Raw genomic sequence first — 19,934 nt, 5'->3', positions numbered from 1 at the left:
GCACCGCACAGCCCCCCTCCCAAGACCTCTGGCCCACGTGCCTGGGGTGGCTGGCCCGGTCTGGTCCCTCCTTGCTCTCCTGTGATGGGAATGGGCCCCTCCTCCTCCTTTAGGAAACCACCATCAGCGGCCTGACCCCGGAGACCACCTACTCCATCACCGTGGCTGCCTACACCACCAAGGGGGACGGTGCCCGCAGCAAGCCCAAAATTGTCACGACCACGGGGGCAGGTGAGTGAGGCTTTGGGGTCAGAGCTGAGGGCGGGGCCGAGAGGAGGGCAGGGCCAGAGCCCAGTGCGTGGTTGTTCAGTCCCAGGACGGCCCACCATGATGGTCAGCACCACGGCCATGAACACGGCGCTGCTCCAGTGGCACCCGCCCAAGGAGCTGCCCGGGGAGCTCCTGGGCTACCGGCTGCAGTACCGCCGAGCCGACGAGGCGCGGCCCAGCACCATCGATTTTGGCAAGGACGACCAGCACTTTACGGTCACTGGCCTGCACAAAGGGGCCACCTACATCTTCCGGCTCACTGCCAAGAACCGGGCCGGCCTGGGCGAGGAGTTCGAGAAGGAAATCACGACCCCCGAGGACGTGCCCAGCGGTTTCCCCCAAAACCTGCGCGTGATAGGGCTGACCACATCTACCACGGAACTGATCTGGGACCCCCCAGTGCTGGCGGAGAGGAACGGGCGCATCACCAACTACACCGTGGTGTACCGTGACATCAACAGCCAGCAGGAGCTTCAGAACGTCACTGCCGACACCCACCTGACGCTCTCCGGCCTCAAGCCAGACACCACTTACGACATCAAGGTCCGCGCACGCACCAGCAAGGGCGCCGGCCCGCTCAGCCCCAGCATCCAGTCCCGGACCATGCCCGTGGAGCAAGGTGTGTGCTGCGGGCACGTGGCTACGCCTGGGGACCTCTGCTCTCCTTGACTCACTGACCTCTGGCGACTGTGAGCCACCAACCTCTGGTGTGTGACACTCCAATCTCTCATGACCATGATCACTAACCTCTAGTGAACAGGCGCCACATTCTCTGTGTGTGGCCTCTGACCTCTGCTGTCCTTGGCCTACTGACCTCTGCTGGGCAACTCCAATCTCTCGTGACCTTGACCCACTGATCTCTCATGACTGCATCACTGCTCTTGGGTATGCAACACTAACCTCTTGGGGCCACGACCCCCTGACCTCTAGTGAACACGGTCCACTGTGCTCTGGTGCGCGGCCACATGGCTTCTCGTGACCGAGTCCCACTGACCTCTGGTCACTCTGACCTGCTGTCTGTAAGCTCCAGCTTCACCCGTGCCCTTCTGGAGAGCCTGACCACGGGTCCTGTGGCTTCTGCCCCGCTCGGTTCTCACCATGAGGAAGAGCTGGGACTGGGAGCTGAACTGTGTGCAGTGGAAGCTGGCGGGAGTGGGGGTTCTGGCCCTCTGCAGCCATCCCTAATCCCCTGCCCCCTGCTCCCCCCAATCTCTTCCTAGCGGGGAGCCCTCCAGGCCCGGTTATCCCCCTTAGGCAGTCAGAGGTGACTCTTCTCCCCTTACATCCCAACAGTGTTTGCCAAGAACTTCCGTGTGGAGGCTGCAATGAAGACATCTGTGCTGCTCAGCTGGGAGGTGCCCGACTCCTACAAGTCAGCAGTGCCCTTCAGGGTAGGTGGGGCCGGCTGGCCCGGCACACGCAGTCCTGCTGCGGGGTCCACGTTGCAGTCCCTGCCTTCGAGTCTGTGTTCACAAAGCTCTGTCCCGCAGGCCTGGGAGGGGGCCCCTCACCCGAACACGCCACCTGCGCCCCCGCTTCCCTTCCCATGCAGATCCTGTACAATGGGCAGAGCGTGGAGGTGGACGGGCACTCCATGCGGAAGCTGATTGCAGACCTGCAGCCCAACACCGAATACTCATTTGTGCTGATGAACCGCGGCAGCAGCGCGGGGGGCCTGCAACACCTCGTGTCCATCCGCACGGCCCCCGACCTCCTGCCGCACAAGCCACTGCCAGCCTCGGCCTACATCGAGGACGGCCGCTTCACCCTCACCATGCCCCGCGTGCAGGAACCCGCACTGGTCAGGTGTGCAGACACGTCTCCGGGGGCTGGGGGGAAGAGGGCGGGGCTGGCCATGCAAAGCCAGGGGAGGACGGTCCTGACTCTCCTCTGCCCACCCAGGTGGTTCTACATCATGGTGGTGCCCATTGACCGCATGGGAGGGAGCATGCTGGCGCCACAGTGGAGCACGCCCGAGGAGCTGGAGCTGGACGAGGTGCCTGGGGACCCGGCCAGGGCAGCCCTGATGGCAGTCCCATTTCGCTGGTTGGCTGTGCCCCGGGGACTCCCCCCAAACTGGAATTATTCTCTGATTGGCAGCCTGCCCGCGTCTCTGAGGAGACGCACTCTGAGCTGGCTCCTGGGAGCTTTCAGAGAACTCCTGGAGGGCTTACAGAGACCTCCCCAGAGGGGTTTGTGGAGGATCCCCTGGGGTGCGAAGTGGCAGAGACATCTCTCAGATCTAACGACTCTCAGGCCCTGTGAGCCTCACAGTCTCCAGGGGTCTAGAGGTCACAGACGGGCTCGAGTGGAACCCCAGCAGTGGTGGGCAGCCAGCCCTCTCTGGTGAGGGTGAGGGGCAGGTTACCCAGAGGGCCCCTTCTTAGCAGGTTGGCTGGGAGAAATGGCACCGCCTGCTGGTGTCCGGCGTGGTTCTACATGGACAGTGAATCAGGCCGGGCTCAGGCCCCTAACACGGATGGTGAGCCTAGCCTCAGCCCAGGAGCGTGTGCTCCAAGGCCCCTGTGTGACTCCTGTGCTCTGCTGCCAGCTGCTGGAGGCCATCGAGCAGGGCGGCGGGGAGCGGCTGCGGCGCCGGCGGCAGACGGAGCGGCTGAAGCCATACGTGGCCGCTCAGGTGGACGTTCTCCCGGAGACCTTCACCTTGGGGGACAAGAAGAACTATCAAGGCTTCTACAACCGGCCGCTGTCTCCAGACCTGAGCTACCAGTGCTTTGTGCTCGCCTCCCTGAAGGAACCCGTGGACCAGGTCTACCCGAGACCCCAGGCCTGACCAGACACCCCCAGACTGTCTCAGACACCCCAGAGGCCCCAGACCTGCACTGAGGTCTCAGGGCACTAACCCCTGGGATGCAGAAGGCCAATCCGACCTGGCCCTAGGGGCTCAGTGAGCTGACCAGGCCCAGGTCAACCTCTTAGTTCCGGGAGACCCGGTCCAGAGCCCTTTCTCCAGGAGTGGGGGTTGGAGGATGGGCAGTCTTATCCCGGGGCTCACCCGCTCTGCTGTTCCTCCACTGGGTCACAGAAGCGCTATGCCTGCAGCCCCTACTCCGATGAGATCGTGGTCCAGGTGACACCAGCCCAGCAGCAGGAGGAACCCGAGCTGCTGTGGGTGACGGGCCCCGTCCTGGCAGTCATTCTCATCGTCCTCATTGTCATCGCCATTCTCCTGTTCAAGAGGTGAGCGCTCTGGTGGACGGCCACCTGCCCGTGGACCCCCAGGCCTGCCCTGGCTAGATACATGCAGGCCGGGGCAGCCACGCCGACCTGCAGCCCGGGGTGCAGGCTCCTGGGCTCTGAGGGGAGCCAGGAGAGCGAAGCAGTGTGTGCACACCCACTGGTGTGAGCCTGGGTGTGATGAGCAGCCGCGCACCTTCACAAAGGATCTGTTCGGGTGCATCCCTGGGGCATGTCCATCTGTCTGTCTCTGTGTTTTGTGGATGTGAACCTGTCTGTCTCTCAGCTTCAAAACACCACCTTCTCCTGGCCCCCTACCTTGAGTATCCCCTCTGCCACCAGCCCTAGATGACTCCCAGCCTGACTCCCCTGCCCAGGCCTTGAGAGGTCCAGACCCAGCTCCAGGTCCATGTGCCCACGGACACTGACTTGACAGACGTTTATTAAGTTCCCACTGTGACCACAGCATCCACAGCTGTCCCAGACAGAGGGTGTCTTGACCCTTCCCACAGCTCTCCCCGCAGGGTCCCTGTCACAGGGGATGGGCCCCCCTGCCCCCCCACCCAGTTACTAACCAGAAATCCAGGTGTCACCCTCAACCCTCCCCCCTCCCACTTCCCCCCAGTCTCTCGTGAATGTCACTTGACCTGCCCCCCACCCCACCGTGAGCTCCCCACGAGGTAAGGCACACGCACGTGGCACGCCTCAGTCCTGCCTCTCGCAGCTTCGGCCTCCGCCTCTTCTCACCGTGCCCGTTCCTCTCTGTCCTCCTCCCAGCCTGAAGGGTATTTGCAAAGATTTACTTTGTCACCCTCAATATAAAACTTCTCAGCTTTAACTAGAGAGTTTTATAGCCTGTCTGCAGCCTGACGGTCCATCAGACGCCTGGCTGCTCTGGCCCCTGCCGCCGCCACCCCTACGTCATCGCTGAACTAATGCAGTTCCCGGCCGGCCTGGCCTGCGCCCCTCCACTGCACTCTTGTCCCCTCCTTGGAGACGCCTTTCCGGGCTCTGGTGCCACGAGGCTCTGCCAGGCCCCTCCCACTCCCTGCTCACACCGTCCCCCACTGTCTGATGGTGCTGCCATGGGAACATCGCTGGGCCTGTTTCCAGCACCCAGCACAAGGCTGTCAGCGCACACTTGTTGGTCCTTGTGTCTGCACACAGGTGCACACCCGAGGGGGCCTGTGCCCAGCGCCCCGTCTCTCCCTGCCTTGGACCCTGACCCTTGACCCAGTGCCTGCTACCTGAAGTTAGCTCCTTCCTCCCAGGGTGAATAGGGACAAGCTCGCCTGGTTCAGGGCCGGAAGATCCCTGGGTGGGGACCTGAGGAGCGACTCCCACACCCACCCAAGCCCCCTCCACTGCCGTCTGGGTCCTGGTGTAGGCAGGAGAGGTGACCCCCTCCCTGTGAAGGCCACGTGGGTGCCGTAGATCGGTCCGCAGTGTCCCCGTGTCATGAGAGGGCCTGAGCATGTGTGGCGGAAACAGTGACGGTTCCTTTCTTCTGTCCTTGCCTGTCTCTCGGGACCTAGTAAACAAGAAAGGTAGGAGTCCTTCCTTCTCTCTTCACACGCCTCCCCCTTCACTTCTTGTCCTCCTGCGCACTGCGGGCCCATCGGGGAGGGGCACTGCTTGGACCAGAAGCCTCCTGGCCTGCGGCTGTCTGGTCAGCTCAGCAGACGCCGGGGCCAGCTCTGTCACTCTCTCCACCTGTGCCCTGCACAGGGGGTGCCCCTTCTCAGGAGACAGGCTTAGCTCAGAACTCCGATGCTGCCCGTGCATGCATAGGCCGACTCGGAACTCCCCAGAGCCTGCCCCCGGCTCCCAGGTGTCTGAGGTCACCGAAGCGCTGCAGGAGACAGAGCCTGGCCTGCGTGCGAGGAGCGCTGGCTGCAGGGCAGTGGGGAAGTGTGTGGTGCGTACTGACGCACACTTGCATAAGTTTCCTCCCCGGCACAGCTGTGTCCACTGCGCAGAAGCCTTGGATACTTGTCAGCAGATGGACCCCACAGGCTGTCTGTGATCCTGTCCCTGTAGACTGGGGAGCCGAGGCCAGCGAGGGAAGACTGCCCAGCTGGGGAAACGCCTTCCCCTGCTGCTCTGTGCCTTTACCCTGATCCCGAGAGCCAGACAGCGGGAGCCCAGCTCTCTGTGATGTTTGCATATCTTATGTGTCGTTTGCATGTTTACTCCTGGTGGCTCCTGCTGCCTCAGCGTGGGGGTCTTGCGGACAGCAGCCACTGCCCAGCCGTGACCTGTCCCTGTGGGAAGGAGCTACCAGCCTCTGCGACCCCTTCCTTTCTTGCTGTGCTGGCCCACTGTCCACTCCCTACCCCTGCTCTCTCCCCATCCCACCCTGTGAGGCTGCTCTGGCCCTGGCTCCCCTGCGCTCAGAGACCCCAGGCCGGGATGGGAGGGGCAGAGCTGTGGACACAGAGCTCTGGGGCAGCCAGCCATGCCACGTGTCTCTGTCCTCCGCCTGGACCTCGGTTCTCACCAACCACCCTTCTGCCTGTCCAGGAAAAGGACCCACTCCCCATCGTCCAAGGATGAGCAGTCAATTGGGCTGAAGGACTCCTTGCTGGCCCACTCCTCCGACCCTGTGGAGATGCGGCGGCTCAACTACCAGACCCCAGGTAGGGTGGCTTCGCCAGCCTGCCTGCCCCGCCTGGGTGTGCCGGTCTCTGCCCAGGGATGCTGGCCTCACCCTGGCCCCCATTTCCTGTTCCTGCCTTCCGCCCTTCTCCCTGAACCCATCGACTGTGATGAAGTGACCAAGGAACGCCTATATCCAGTGGCTGGACAGGCGCTGCAAGGCCTGGAAGCCTCAGTGGGTGGGGTGAAGCTCCTTAGACCCTGACCTGTCTTCAGTCAAGCCCTCCAAATATAGGTCCGGGATCTTCACAGAACCCACATCCCAGCCCCGGGGTGCCAGCCCCTGTACCTGCATTCTGACCCCTGCACCCAGAAGAGGGGTTTGTTGGGGAGGGGATGGCTCATCAGATCTTGTGGCAGGATGTGGGTGTCTGCACCTCACCCTTCCTGATGGCTGGGCCCAGATCTTCCGTGTGAGCCCTGGGACCCAGCACAAGACTTGGTGCCTGCCCCTCCTTCCCCACCACTGTCATGGGCTCTCTGGATGTCATTCCCTGTCTGCACCCCAGCAGACACAGCTCAGACTTCTTCCTGGGGGAGGCAGGGTCATTCCTCGGCTCCCAGGTGCTCTTTCCATCATGACACCTCTCGCCCTGGGCTGGGGTTGCCTCAGTGATAGTCTGAGCTCTGTGAAGCCAGGAATTGTCTTCGTCCTCCGCCATCTCTTGGGTTGTGCGCATGGTGGGTCTTGTTAGGTGCCTGTGAAACACACAGCTGAATGAACGAGTGAGCTATAGCACACACAGGGTTTGTGTGTGCACGAACTACTTAGCACTGAGTGCTGAATGACCGCACCATTTCATGGCTGGAAACAACAGCAATGATGTTAGTCTCACAGCTTTTATGAGTCAGAGATTCAGACAGGAGCATAGCAGGAGCCGCTTGTCTCTATTCCAGAATATCTGGGGCCTCGGCAGGAAGACTCATAGGCCAGAATCATTTAAATGAGAGGTCAGCAAACTGTGGCCTGGGGCCAAATGTGGCCCACCACCTGTTTCTGAAAATAAAGTTTTATTGGAACACAGCCATGCCCTTTCATACATGTACTGTCTGTGGCTGTTTTCACTCTAGAGCAGAGTTTAGTAGATATGATACATACCATATGTCCTTAAACCAAAAAATATTTACTCTCTGGCCTTCTATGGGAAAGTTTGCTGAGCACAGAATCCTGGAGACTCGTTCATTCTTGTGTCTGGTGCTTGACACTGGAGTCAGCTATGGGTCCACCTGGGGTTTTCAGCTCTCTTCCTGACATCACTCCAAGTGCGTGTGTCCTGAGAGGGAGAGAGCCAGGCTGTTGCAACCAGGTGTGGTCAGATCTGCGAGGAATCAGAACTCCAGGGTGCTGGGGTCTGGAGGGCAGAGAAGCCTCCCCTGAGAGGGATGCAAAGCCCTGGGGGCCATAGGCAGGCAGAGGGGCTGGGAGAGACCTCCTTTCGGTGACAGTGGTGGGTGCAGAAGCAACGGGGCGCTGTGTCCTGTAGCACTGGAGCTGGGCGTGTTGAGAGCCCAGAGCTGAGTCTGGAGGGGGAGTCACAGAGGGTGCCTGCACGCCAGGCTAAGGGGTTTGGACTTCATCTTGAGGGCGCCAGGGAGGCATGAAGGGTTTTCAGCAGGGGAGCAGTGGGGTCAGAATTGAGCTCTAGAAGTGTCACCCTGGCTGTGGTGTGGAAGGCAGATTGGAGGGGGAGAACCTGGGGAGGCAGACCGTTGTGAAGGTGCTAAGGACCTGGGCATGGGGGCTGGCCATAGGGACCTGGCTGAGCAGCAGAGCTTGGGCCTGATTCCCTGTGGGGTGAGGAAATAGGGCCGGGGTCCCAGGATGGCTCCGTGGTTGCTGGTTGAGCAGTGGGATGGCAGGTCCAGGGGGACCTCCACACCGACATCCAAGCCTGCAAATAGATGAGCTCTCCCCGGAGAAGGGTGCAGAGAGGGGAGAGCGCGGCCCAGGAGCAGCCAGGGAAGGAGCTGGAATGTTGAGGAAGGGTAGATGCAAGGATGGCCAAGGAGGGGGAGCCAGACAGAGAGGGCGTTGGGGAGAGGAGTGTCTCTGAGGCCAGGCTGAGGGGGCTGTGCGAGAGCCTGTGGCTTTGGCGGTTGGAACCTCGGAGAGGTCTGAGTCCCGGGCAAGGAGCCTTTCAGTGGGTTGAGGCACTGTCAGTGGGGGATGAGCCAGTGGATATGCAGGCCCTGCTGGGGTCTGGATCCCTGTGGCTGTAGGGATCTGGGAAGGGAAGGCAGGGTGGAGCACAGGGGAGCCGAGGTGGTGGTATAAGGGATGGGGAACCAGAAGGTCAGGAGGCTGTGGCCCGGGGCGGGGCATGATGAGGGTCATCAGAGGTGCTGAGGTCAGGGGACAAGGCTGCTGGCCGGGAGAGGGGTCTCTGTGCACAGGGTTATCCAGGGAGGGGAAACAGCGACCAGAAAGAAGGGTTGGCTGGAATGGCGGCACTGCTGAGGGTCCCCCTTCCCATGTTTTTAGTTCAGCGAATGTTTATTATTTTCTCTCGTAATCTAACTTTCCTTCTGAAGATGCTTGAAATGCACAGAATTGCTGAGAGAGCGATGCGGTCCCCATCTGCCCATCCTTGTTGGGGACTCACCCTTCTGTTTCTCACCGCATGCGCCTTCCCTCTCTCTAAAAGCACACTTCTCTTTTGCCAAATGATCTGGAAATAGCCAGGGTCAAACTTGATTACCAGAGGCCACAACGTTGGCTTGGACCTAGAATTTCTTCACAGGAAGAGGCCCGCAAGGCCGTGCAGGCTCTAGGGGGTGGGAGAGGGGTGTCTGTCGCTTGGGCAGGGTGGAGCAGAAGGGGCTGCGGTGGGCCAGCCCTCCGAGCTCCCCAGACCCCCACTGGCTGCGATCCAACAGCAGTGTAACCAGAGGTTAACGGGTGTCCTCTTGCCCCGCTGTTTTTGTTCTTTTTCTCTGCAGGTTCCAGTGTCCCCAGTTGCCCGAATATCTCAAGTTAGTTTTTCGCGTTCCCCATCTGGGGCCCACTCTGGCTTCTGTGTGTCTCCTCTACTTCTCTCACCCGTCGCCTCTCTCCTTCCTTGAGCTCTTCTCTCCCCTTTTCCTGTCTTTGCTCCACCTTCTCACCACCCCGTCTTTTCCTTCTCCATCCCACTCTCTCCTCACCTCGCCCCCTTCCTCTGGCCGCCCCGTCTTGTCTCTGCCTCTCCCACCTCCTGACTCAGTCCGACTCCTTTCTGGTGCCTCTCCCATCTCCTCGCCCCAGCGTCTCCCTCCTCTTCTCTTCCTCTCCCTTTGAGTTCTTCCTCATCACTCTGCCGTATCGCCGTACATCATGATCACTCCATCCACATGCTGGGTGCTGGGATGATGAGGTCACAGAGCCTCCCATGGTGACTGGCGCCTTGAGGGCAGGAGCGCTGTCCAGAGGAGGGCCTGCGGGCGGGGCACAGGCTGAAGCAGCCCAGCCCCGTCCCGTCCGCCGGCCTCCACCTGGGCGTCCGGCCCTGACCTGGGAGGAGGGCCAGCCACTCAGCACCGTGTCACGTGGCCATGCCCACTCGTGCCCACGGCATACATACCCCCCTGCCCTGTCCCCTCCCGCCCCCCGGCCGCTGTGTGCCCTGCCACCCCTGTCGCCGCATGTGCCGCTGTCTCCATGCCACCAGTGCCGAGTGCTCCATGGTCACACGTGTTCACATGCACACATACATGCATCGGGCTGTCTCCGCCACCAGCTCAGGCCCCACGCTAACTCTGCTCATGTACCCCCGCTGCTCCCAGGTATGCGAGACCACCCGCCCATCCCCATCACCGACCTAGCTGACAACATCGAGCGCCTCAAAGCCAATGACGGCCTCAAGTTCTCCCAGGAGTACGAGGTGAGACATCCCTTCACCACCACCCCCACCACCACCATATGCCTGGCCCCAGGCCAGCTCCTGTCCTGCCTCGGGCCCCTGCTGTGTGTTTGGGGAGTGGGTGGTGGGCTCCAGGCTGCCCAAGAGCACAGACTGAAGGGGTCAGCAGTAGCCAGTGGGGAACTCAGCTTCTTAGGTACTGGGCCTGGTCAAGACCTTTCAGGCACTCCAAGATTAGGACACAAAGTCACATGCCCCTGTGCTAACAGAGACAGATAGAAGGTCATAAACACAATTAGTAATAATAGCTGGCATTTGTAGAGAGCTCCCTGCCAGCCAGCTCCAGGCTAGGCACTCTGCATGCACCATCTATTTATGTCCTCCTTACAACCCTGTGAAATGGGAACCAGTGTTATCCCATCTTACAGATGAGGAGGCTGAGGCTCTGAGAAGGGAATGACTTGTCTAAGGTCACGTCACTGATGAGTAGTGGCACCCGTCTGGCAGCCTATGCCTGCACACGCGTGTGCTCAGAGTGTCTGTCACAGAGATGGGGAGTCTGGGAGCCTGACTCCTGCCGCCTGGGCTGCATAAACCCTCCTGCTCTGGGTGCTTCCTTCACTGTGGTTTCAACCCTACCTGCTCCCAGAAGGCGCTAGTGGTAAAGAACCTGCCTGCCAGTGCAGGAGACATAAGAGATGTGGGTTCAATCCCTGAGATGGGAAGATCCCCTGAGAAGAAAATGGCAAACCCACTCCAGTATTCTTGCCTGGAGGATCCTATGGACAGAGGAGCCTGGTGGGCTACAGTCCATGGAGTCACAAAGAGTCATGCAGAGTCACAACTAAACCGACTGAGCATGCATGCACGGTGGGGGCTCAGACTTCAGAGCACTGCTTCACAACCTGGAGTCAAGGCTTCTAGCTCCCAGCTGGAGAGGTGCTTTGCTAGTGAAGGAGGTGATAAGGAGAGCCCAGACTCCTCTGAGGAGTACTGGCGAAGGTGTTGTTAAAGCATCTTCTGCCTCAGCCCCACTCAGTCCCCACTCCCGGCGCAGGCCTGGCACAGGATTCGCCTCGGTGGATGATGGATGGATGGGTGATTGAAGGGCTAGCTCTGCCCTGCCTGTGCATCCACTTCTCTCCAGTCACATGTCCACCCTCCACTGTGCTTGCTGTCCTGGGCACCAGGGCTCCACTTCCAAGGGCTGTGGGTCAGGCTTCTGCAGAGGAAATTGAGCTTGGCAGGTGAATTGATGATCACATCTGCCTAGAGGACAAGGTGCTGCCTCTTCCTGTGGAGCTCCCACTGGGGGGCCTGCCCTGCACAGGGCCCCACCACAGAGGGGATAGAGCCACCGAGTCAGGCTCCCTGCCTCCAGTTCCCGTGAGGCGTTCACTCATCCAGTTCCACGTCCCACTAACCCTTCCTCCTGTGGGGCCCTGCACCCCACTGTCCAGGCCTGCGGTGTCCTTCTCTCACCTTCTGCTGCTTCTCTGCTCCCGTCTGCGCTCCCCTTACAGACCTTCCTCCTTCAGGAAACCACCTCTGGCCACCCTGGCCTGCCAAGAGCTTTTCTGCAGCCAGGATCCGACAGCTCTGTTACCTTTAATGATGAGCATCATCAGGCACTTAGCTTGTGCTTGCCACTGGGAGTGTGGAGACAAGTGCCCACAGGGAGTTCAGTCCGTAGGGAGATGAGTGCAGACAGATAACGCTAAATGTGACCTCGTGCCGTGGTGTTAAATATGCAGATGTGCAGAAAAGGTCCTCCGACAGCAGCATGAAGCAGGCAGGCTAGGGGTAGGGTGTGCTGGGGTCTCATGGAAGTGCTCACTGACCTGGGGAGAGTGACAGGCTGGTGCAGAAACCAACAGGCAGGTGTTGTGCTGTGCTGAGAACTTCGGGTCGTATTCATCTGTAAAAGGAGGGTAATAATAGAGCTGGTTTCATAGGAGGATTGGGAGAGGGAATACAGAGTGCAGAGAATAGCGCCACGCACACGGTAAGATTTTGCTGAGATTCAGCTGTTATCATCCGAAGTGACAAGGAACCATGGAAGGCATTAAGCAGGGAATTGATCATCAGATTGGCATTTTATAAGAATTGTTCTGGCTGCAAGACAGAAAGAGGCAGGGAAAGAGACAAAAGAAAGAGGCAGGGAGATGCCCAGTCTGAGCAGGGGTGGCCCAGCTGAGGCCCTGGCAACAGGGTGGCGAGAGCCAAGGAGCTGGGGGAGCATTGGGACGTGGTGACGGATGAGACGGGGGGCACAGAGGAGTTTGGAGGATGACTGGCAGGTTGTGGCCGCGGCTTTGGGGTAAACGAGGATAGAGCCCTTCACTGAGACAGAACCCCAGCAGCAGAGCCAGATTTGCACAGGGGAGCTGATGCTCAGCTTGGCAAGGGCTGAGACTAAAGAAGTGTGGGGCATCCTGGTGGGATATCAGGGGCCTGTGGGCTCTGCAGACCAGGGCTCAGGGGAGACTCTGGGCTACAGCTGGGTTATGTCAGCTCCAGCATATGGCCGTGAGGTCATCCAGGAAAGGTTGGAGAGTTCAAAGAGGGCCTAGGAATGAACCCCAGAGAAGCACTGTGTCCTGCCTCCGAGAAGGAACAGCCGGAGAGGGAGGAGGAGAGCTGGGCGAGGCCGTGCAGCGGTGTCTGGAGCCCAGCAGCACTGGGTCATGCACAGCTGGCCGCCTCTCACTTCTGCCCTCGTTGGCTAGCTGGGCGCAGGGCTTGAGGGACTTCCCCTGCCCTCTCCCCACCCCTACCACTCTCCTAGGCAAGGGGATTTGGTACCTTGGTCAGAGGAGTCTTCAGTCTGTAACCTTGCTGACCAGTGCCACAGTAGCCTCTGTGCTCCATGGCTGGGGAGCTGGGGCTCAGCCTTCCCCAGCACCACGGCACAGAGCCAGTGACTGTGGCCTGGGAGCAAAGGCAGATGTGGGCACAACCTGGAGGGCTGGGTCTCCTGGGGGCACTAGGTAGAGATCGGCTGTTACCCCGCTCCACCTGCCTCCTTCCTTCCCTGCAGTCAATTGACCCAGGACAGCAGTTCACGTGGGAGAATTCAAACCTGGAGGTGAACAAGCCGAAGAACCGCTATGCCAACGTCATTGCTTACGACCACTCTCGAGTCATCCTTACCTCCATCGATGGTGAGCCTAGGGCGGGGCCCCCTCGCATCCCTGGCTCTCCTCCTCCTCCTCCTTACTGGGTGACATCTCCTCCTCCAGAAGAGGCCCACTGACTAGGTTGGAGGCCCCGAGATAATGCTCTCCCATGTCCCTTCCTGCCCGTAGGTGTCCCCGGGAGCGACTACATCAATGCCAATTACATCGACGGCTACCGCAAGCAGAACGCCTACATTGCCACGCAGGGCCCGCTGCCTGAGACCATGGGCGATTTCTGGCGGATGGTGTGGGAACAGCGCACAGCCACTGTGGTCATGATGACGCGGCTGGAGGAGAAGTCCCGGGTAAGGCTGTTCAGGGCCCTGCTGAGGTTGGGGGGTCAGGTATAGATACTCGGCCACCAGGTGACTTCGGGCACCTCTTCTGTCCCTGTGGGAAGACGCCCTTCAGGGGACTTACCAAGTACTATTGTTCTCCTGGGTTGTCCTCGTATCCCAGCTGCTGGGCGCTCCTGGGACGTGGTGTGTTCCCCAGACGCCAGTGGGTTCCTACCGTGTTAATATGTTGTCCCAGATGCTGTCATTTTCCAAGAATGTTAACATGTCCCCCAGTTACTGCATGTTTCTGGGATGTTCACGTGTTCCCTAGATGCTAGAGCGTTGCTGGGGCCTTAACACATCTCCTAAGTTAATTAGTGGAGTAGAGCTGCTGTTATCTGCTTTTGCACAGCAAAGCATTGACTGGAACATAAAATTTACAGAGCTTGAAAATGGTGTATAAACGTTATGGGTAAATTTGGCAGAAAACGCACCTGGTGCGATCTGGTCATGAATAAATGATTTTCAGTTCCGTCCCTCGTTCCCCTCGCGAGGGCAGGGGTGGCGGCCTAGTGTGAGGTCCTGATTTGGTCTGGTGAGGGGGTGGCATGATGAATCTGAGATCTCGGGGGCCAGGGGCCTGGCAGCCAGCACAGCTGGACCTTCCACCGGCTCCTGCCCTGGGCCCTGCCTGTCGGAGCCTTTGGGTCCCTCTAACCCCCTTGCCCGCTCCCCCTGCTGTCTCTCTGCAGGTGAAATGTGACCAGTACTGGCCAGCTCGTGGCACCGAGACCTATGGCCTCATCCAGGTGACCCTGCTGGACACGGTGGAGCTGGCCACCTACACTGTGCGCACCTTCGCGCTCTACAAGGTGCAGCCCCGGCCCCGCCTGGGGCCCGTGTCCCGTGGTCTGAGCGTGCTGTGCTGGGGGAGCGGGGGCGAGTGGGAGTCCGGTGTTGGAGGTGTGAGCGGGCCATGCCGGCCGGTGCTGTGGGCGGGACGGATGGAGGCAGCACCTGAGTTCCTTCAGGCTGCCCCGCGTGACTTCTGAGTCCCGTCGGAGAGCCGGGGTCTGGCCTTGGTGTTGGGGCAGGCTGTAGCAGGCATGCTCCTTGGCCACTCACTCCATCTCTGCTGCTGTCCTCTGCAGAGTGGCTCCAGTGAGAAGCGGGAGCTGCGTCAGTTCCAGTTCATGGCCTGGCCAGACCACGGAGTCCCCGAGTACCCGACCCCTATCCTGGCCTTCCTGCGGCGGGTCAAGGCTTGCAACCCCCTGGACGCGGGGCCCATGGTGGTGCACTGCAGGTGAGGGGGTGCTGCCACCAGGGCTGGGTCAGAGGTGAGGGAGGCCTCTGCCCAGGCTGAGTCCTGTTCCCGCAGCGCGGGCGTGGGCCGCACGGGCTGCTTCATCGTCATCGACGCCATGCTGGAGCGGATGAAGCACGAGAAGACAGTGGACATCTACGGCCACGTGACGTGCATGCGGGCGCAGCGCAACTACATGGTGCAGACTGAGGACCAGTACGTGTTCATCCACGAGGCGCTGCTGGAGGCCGCCATGTGTGGACACACGGAGGTGCCCGCCCGCAACCTCTACGCCCACATCCAGAAGCTGGGCCAAGTGCCTCCCGGGGAGAGTGTGACTGCCATGGAGCTGGAGTTCAAGGTGGGCTCGGGGCTGGGCCTGCCTGGCTCCAGCGCCTGGACCGGGTCATGGGGACGGCCCCCCCCAGGAAGCCCGGCCTGACCACCCCTCCCCTCTCGCTAGTTGCTGGCCAACTCCAAGGCCCACACATCCCGCTTCATCAGCGCCAACCTGCCCTGCAACAAGTTCAAGAACCGCCTGGTGAACATCATGCCCTACGAACTGACCCGTGTGTGTCTGCAGCCCATCCGCGGCGTGGAGGGCTCCGACTACATCAATGCCAGCTTCCTGGATGGCTATCGGTCAGCACGCTCGTGACTGCCCACCATGCCTATGAGTAGCTGGGCCCGCGCCTGGCCAGTAGGGGGCACAACAGAGTTGGGCTGGCCCAGAAGACCTGGGTGGGCTTCCTAGAGAAGGGGTGATCTGAGTGGGGCCCCAAGGGACTAGGCAGCCATGGGGAGACTCGAGGGGCAGCAACACCTCCAGCATATCCAGTCTTGTGTCCGCCCCAGACAGCAGAAGGCCTACATAGCCACACAGGGGCCTCTGGCGGAGAGCACCGAGGATTTCTGGCGCATGTTATGGGAGCACAACTCCACCATCATCGTCATGCTGACCAGGCTTCGGGAGATGGGCCGGGTGAGCACACCAGCAGCCTTCCTCAATCGCATCCTTTCCCTCCGGCCCCGTAAGCATAGTCTCAGACCCTTACTACCACCTGCGGCTCCCAAATCCTCTGGAACCTGGAGCTCGCCTTCCCCGCTCCTCTCTTCCCCACCTCCTCCCCTTCTGACCCCAGGGCCGGGCCCTCTGTCCACAGGAGAAATGCCACCAGTACTGGCCTGCAGAGCGCTCTGCTCGCTACCAGTACTTTGTCGTCGACCCGATGGCTGAGTACAACATGCCCCAGTATATTCTCCGTGAGTTCAAGGTCACGGATGCCCGGGTGAGTGGACAGGGGAGTGTGTATATGTGCATGAAGGTATGTTTGTAACACTGCCTGAGCCCCTCTGGGGTGGGGGCTGCCTGCATGGTACCCCAGCTCCAACCGTAGGAATCTAAGGTAAGGTGTGGGGGCAGTGAGCCCATTTCCCAGTATGGCTTCAGGGTGCTTACCTGTGCTGATGCACTGCCCGCCTGGCCAGGGGGTGCTGCCACTCCAGCCCTGACCCTTGGCCCTGCCACCTCTCCCAGGATGGGCAGTCGAGGACAATCCGGCAGTTCCAGTTCACAGACTGGCCGGAGCAGGGCGTGCCTAAAACGGGCGAGGGCTTCATCGACTTCATCGGGCAGGTGCACAAGACCAAGGAGCAGTTCGGGCAGGACGGGCCCATCACGGTGCACTGCAGGTGGGGCTGACCCCGTGGAGGGCTGGGCGGGTCGGGGGCCTGGGGGCAGGAGCCCTGACCCAGTGCTCTCCCGTGGCAGTGCTGGTGTGGGCCGCACTGGGGTGTTCATCACGCTGAGCATTGTCCTGGAGCGGATGCGCTACGAAGGCGTGGTTGACATGTTCCAGACCGTGAAGACCCTGCGCACACAGCGCCCAGCCATGGTGCAGACGGAGGTATGCAGGCCACTGGCCAGGCTGAGGCTGGCTCCTCCCAGACACATGCCCCTGGCATTGCCCAAGGCGCAGGGGAGGGGTGACTGGACACACTCCCCGCTCAGCAGCTGTTGCCCTGGGTGCCAGTGGTATGCCTGGCTCCCAGCTAGGGTCACACGTGGCAGTCCTTACACGGGTACACAATCTAGGGGCAAACTGGGATGGCAGGGGGGAAGCCTGAGCAGATGTCTGGGTCCAGCCCCTGCTCCTGGCCAGCAGAGGCTAAGTCCATGAACCGTTGGCTGCAGTGCATGTGCCCTTGGCCATGTGGGGGGGTATCCGCCCATGCTGACCGGCCCCCTGTCCCGTAGGACCAGTATCAGCTGTGCTACCGCGCGGCCCTGGAGTACCTCGGAAGCTTTGACCACTATGCAACGTAACTACCGCCCCCTCTCCTCCGCCACCCCCGCCTGGGGGCTCCGGAGGGGACTCAGCTCCTCTGAGCCATACCGACCATCGTCCAGCCCTCCTGCACGGATGCTGTTGGGACCACAGCATTTCAGGAACATTGCCACACTGCACAGAGAGCCCAGAACTGCCCTGGGCAAGGGGGTGGGCCCGCAGGCAGGCGCCACGGCATGGTCTCTGTCCGCTAGGCCTGCCCCGGAGCCACTGCGAACTCTCTGTTCTGCTGCCGCGGTTCTCATGCTTCTCATGGGGTGGGGGGGATGGGAGTGAAGCCTCCCTTTTTATACATTAAGTGGGATTATAGACAGGGATTATAGCCTCTTCCCTCTGACTTTTCTTTTTGCAAATTCTTAACTGCAGACTGGGCTGCTGTGGGGGACGGGGGAATAGTTTGTTTTCTCCTTGAGTTCATTTTGGATCCTTTTCTTTGGTACGACTTTCGCTGCTGCAGGACGGAGCGTGCCTTCCCCATGTGTGTGGAGCCGGGGCCGCCAGCCTGAGCGGAGGCACCGCTGATCTGGCTGCCCTTCCAGTCCTGCTGACAAGACCCTGTTTCAGCCAAGTGCAGGGAAACACATTTGGGGGGTTTAATTTCTGTTCCATTTTTCCGTAAGAGCCTTATTTGAGGCCCCACAGACAGTGGTGGGGGAGAGGAAACGGGAAGCCCTCACCCCCAGTCGTCTATTCCAGTGTGTGTGTAACATTCACAGCCCAGACCACAGATGTGTCTGGGGGAGCAGGCGTTCCTCATCACCATCATGTTTTGCAAAGGTTAAAGATAAAGCAAAGACGAAAAACAAACACAAAAAAAATCCAAAAAGAAAACCGAAGAAAAAAAGAGAGGTACCCCCTGGCCTCTGCTTCAAACCCCTGAGAGGGAAGGTGACTCTGGGTGCCTGGGGGTTCCCTCTGGGTCCACAGAGCCTGCCTTTTGTCTGGCATTGCAGGATGGCACAGTGTTGGGTAGGCTGTGGGTCTGGCCACGTGGCCGAGACGGTGGGCGCTGGTCAGGGTGTGTGCCACGCCCCACACACCTCAGGGCCAAGCAGGGGTGCGGCTGGCCGTTCAGGTCCAGGCCAGTGGGCCTGGTAGCACACGTCTGTTCTCCGAGCGGGGGCCAGATGACTTCCTTCCCTGGTTTGCAGCTGTCTTCAAAGCCCCCAAGGAGCTCTTTTCCACTCCTTCAAGATGCCCTCCTAAACCAATGTGGCAAGACTACTGGACTTCTCTCAATGGTACTATCCTCAACCCTTATTATCTTGGCTTGCTGGGGGGCAGGGAGAGGGCCTCTTCCTCTGGGCAGCACTATCTAGGTAGGTAAGTGGGGGCGGGAAGGGTGCATAGCTGTTTTAGCCGAGGGGCGTGAGATGGGCGTCCCCAGGTCTAGCTAGGCTGTCAAGACCAACAGTCCAGGGTTGGTGATGTTGAATGAGACATTCGTTTTTACCTTGTGGACGCTAGTGCTGTAGAGTTCACTGTTGTACACAGTCTGTTTTCTATTTGTTAAGAAAACTACAGCATCATTGCATAATTCTTGATGGTATTAAATTTGAATAATCAGATTTCTTACAAACCGGGTCTCTCGTCTCCGCTCTTTCTGGAATGCGAGTCTGGGCTGTCAGTCCCTCCGGGTGAGTTCTGCCGATTTCCTGCTCCTCAGGAGACAGTGTGACTGTCCTGAGGATCTGGTGACGAGACAGGCTCCTGGGATGGTGACCAGTTTCAAATGGGAGCCTGAAGACTGAGCCACCAAGCATGTGGAGGGACCACCCTGACATGAGCCCCAGCTCCCGGGGCTGGCAGCACACCCCTGCCAGATTCTGGGTCGCCACATCTGCTTCTCCTTCACCTCCTCCCTCTCCCTTTCCCCTGCTGTGAAGAAAAGAATGAAACTGCGGCAGTGGTGGCCAAGACCATATGGAAATTGGTTAGAGGATACTGGTAATTCCCGCAGTGTGGGTGTCAGACCCAGTGTGGCCATCTGGCTCCTGGACACAGAGCAACATTTGTAGTGGTCTCTCCACTGGTAATCAGATAAGTCCTACCAGGTTGGAACCTTGGAACTTCTGGGGATAAGAGAGACAAAGTCCAGAACAAGTGGAGAAGAGAAATACATGTGATCAGCAGTGACCAGACTATAGAGAGTATTGTGGTGAGCCCAACACAGAGGTGCTATGGCAGCACCTCACTCTGCAGCGGGATCAGGAAGGGCTTCCTGGAGGAGGTGACGTAGGCTGGATTCTGAGTATTACATAGGCTAAGTAAGGTTTTGTTTCAAAAGATGAGAACAGCATTTCTAAAGGAGAGAGTAACTTGTACGAAGGCTTGGAAGCAAGAAACAGACTAACAAATATGATAGATTACAAAGAACACCCATGACTGGGGTAGACAGACATAAGGAGACTGAAGGCAGCTGAGGGGTTTGAGCTGGTTGTGGACCCTCTGCTGGGTGGCGTGCGTCTGTACCATGCTGAACAGAGGCTCTCTACCATGCCTTTGAGGCCTTCACTGCCCCCCAGTGTTGCCAGAGGTCTCTTTGGTGGCCGTGGTTTCTCTAGCCCCTAGCTCAGTGCCTGGCGTATTTCTTTTCATTCAGAAAAACAGTGCCAGCATTGCATTATTCTTGATATTAAATTTAAATTTCCTAATAATGAGCCATTAAACACTTTCAAGTGAGGGTAGGTATCAGATTGTCACTTGAAGAGCAACAGTATATGAACTGTATGAGGCAGGCTCTGCATACACTGCTTTATGGACATGATCACTTAGCCTCAGAACAACTCAGCAGGCAGACCACACAGGGCAAGTCGGTGCCAGAGCTGGTTACGGCTGTTCCAGAGCCCCTGCTCTTT

The 19,934-nt window shown here is 59.5% G+C and overlaps 1 protein-coding gene across 9 annotated transcripts in view; it reads left to right on the top strand.

Moving 5' to 3' along the window:
- PTPRF (protein tyrosine phosphatase receptor type F) overlaps nt 1-18,655 on the top strand; it is an 84,321-nt gene extending 65,666 nt beyond the window's left edge. For 3 of the 9 annotated variants that reach the window (XM_059883461.1, XM_059883455.1, XM_059883454.1), the window contains 21 exons: nt 114-231; nt 311-889; nt 1,564-1,661; nt 1,823-2,076; nt 2,173-2,266; nt 2,822-3,040; nt 3,317-3,471; nt 5,992-6,107; nt 9,067-9,099; nt 9,889-9,986; nt 13,006-13,129; nt 13,274-13,449; nt 14,175-14,294; nt 14,574-14,728; nt 14,804-15,089; nt 15,192-15,370; nt 15,584-15,710; nt 15,892-16,017; nt 16,266-16,420; nt 16,500-16,635; nt 16,986-18,655. In XM_059883461.1, the coding sequence (XP_059739444.1) occupies nt 114-231; nt 311-889; nt 1,564-1,661; nt 1,823-2,076; nt 2,173-2,266; nt 2,822-3,040; nt 3,317-3,471; nt 5,992-6,107; nt 9,067-9,099; nt 9,889-9,986; nt 13,006-13,129; nt 13,274-13,449; nt 14,175-14,294; nt 14,574-14,728; nt 14,804-15,089; nt 15,192-15,370; nt 15,584-15,710; nt 15,892-16,017; nt 16,266-16,420; nt 16,500-16,635; nt 16,986-17,054 (3,417 nt within the window). In that variant the 3' untranslated portion in view covers nt 17,055-18,655. 9 annotated transcript variants of the gene reach the window in all.
- The last annotated feature ends 1,279 nt before the right edge of the window (nt 18,656-19,934 follow it).

This window comes from Bos taurus, chromosome 3 (assembly GCF_002263795.3).
Source record: "Bos taurus isolate L1 Dominette 01449 registration number 42190680 breed Hereford chromosome 3, ARS-UCD2.0, whole genome shotgun sequence".
Lineage (NCBI taxonomy): Eukaryota > Metazoa > Chordata > Mammalia > Artiodactyla > Bovidae > Bos > Bos taurus.
Note: the sequence above shows the minus strand (reverse complement) of the source record. Positions and strands in the feature narration are given on the sequence as shown.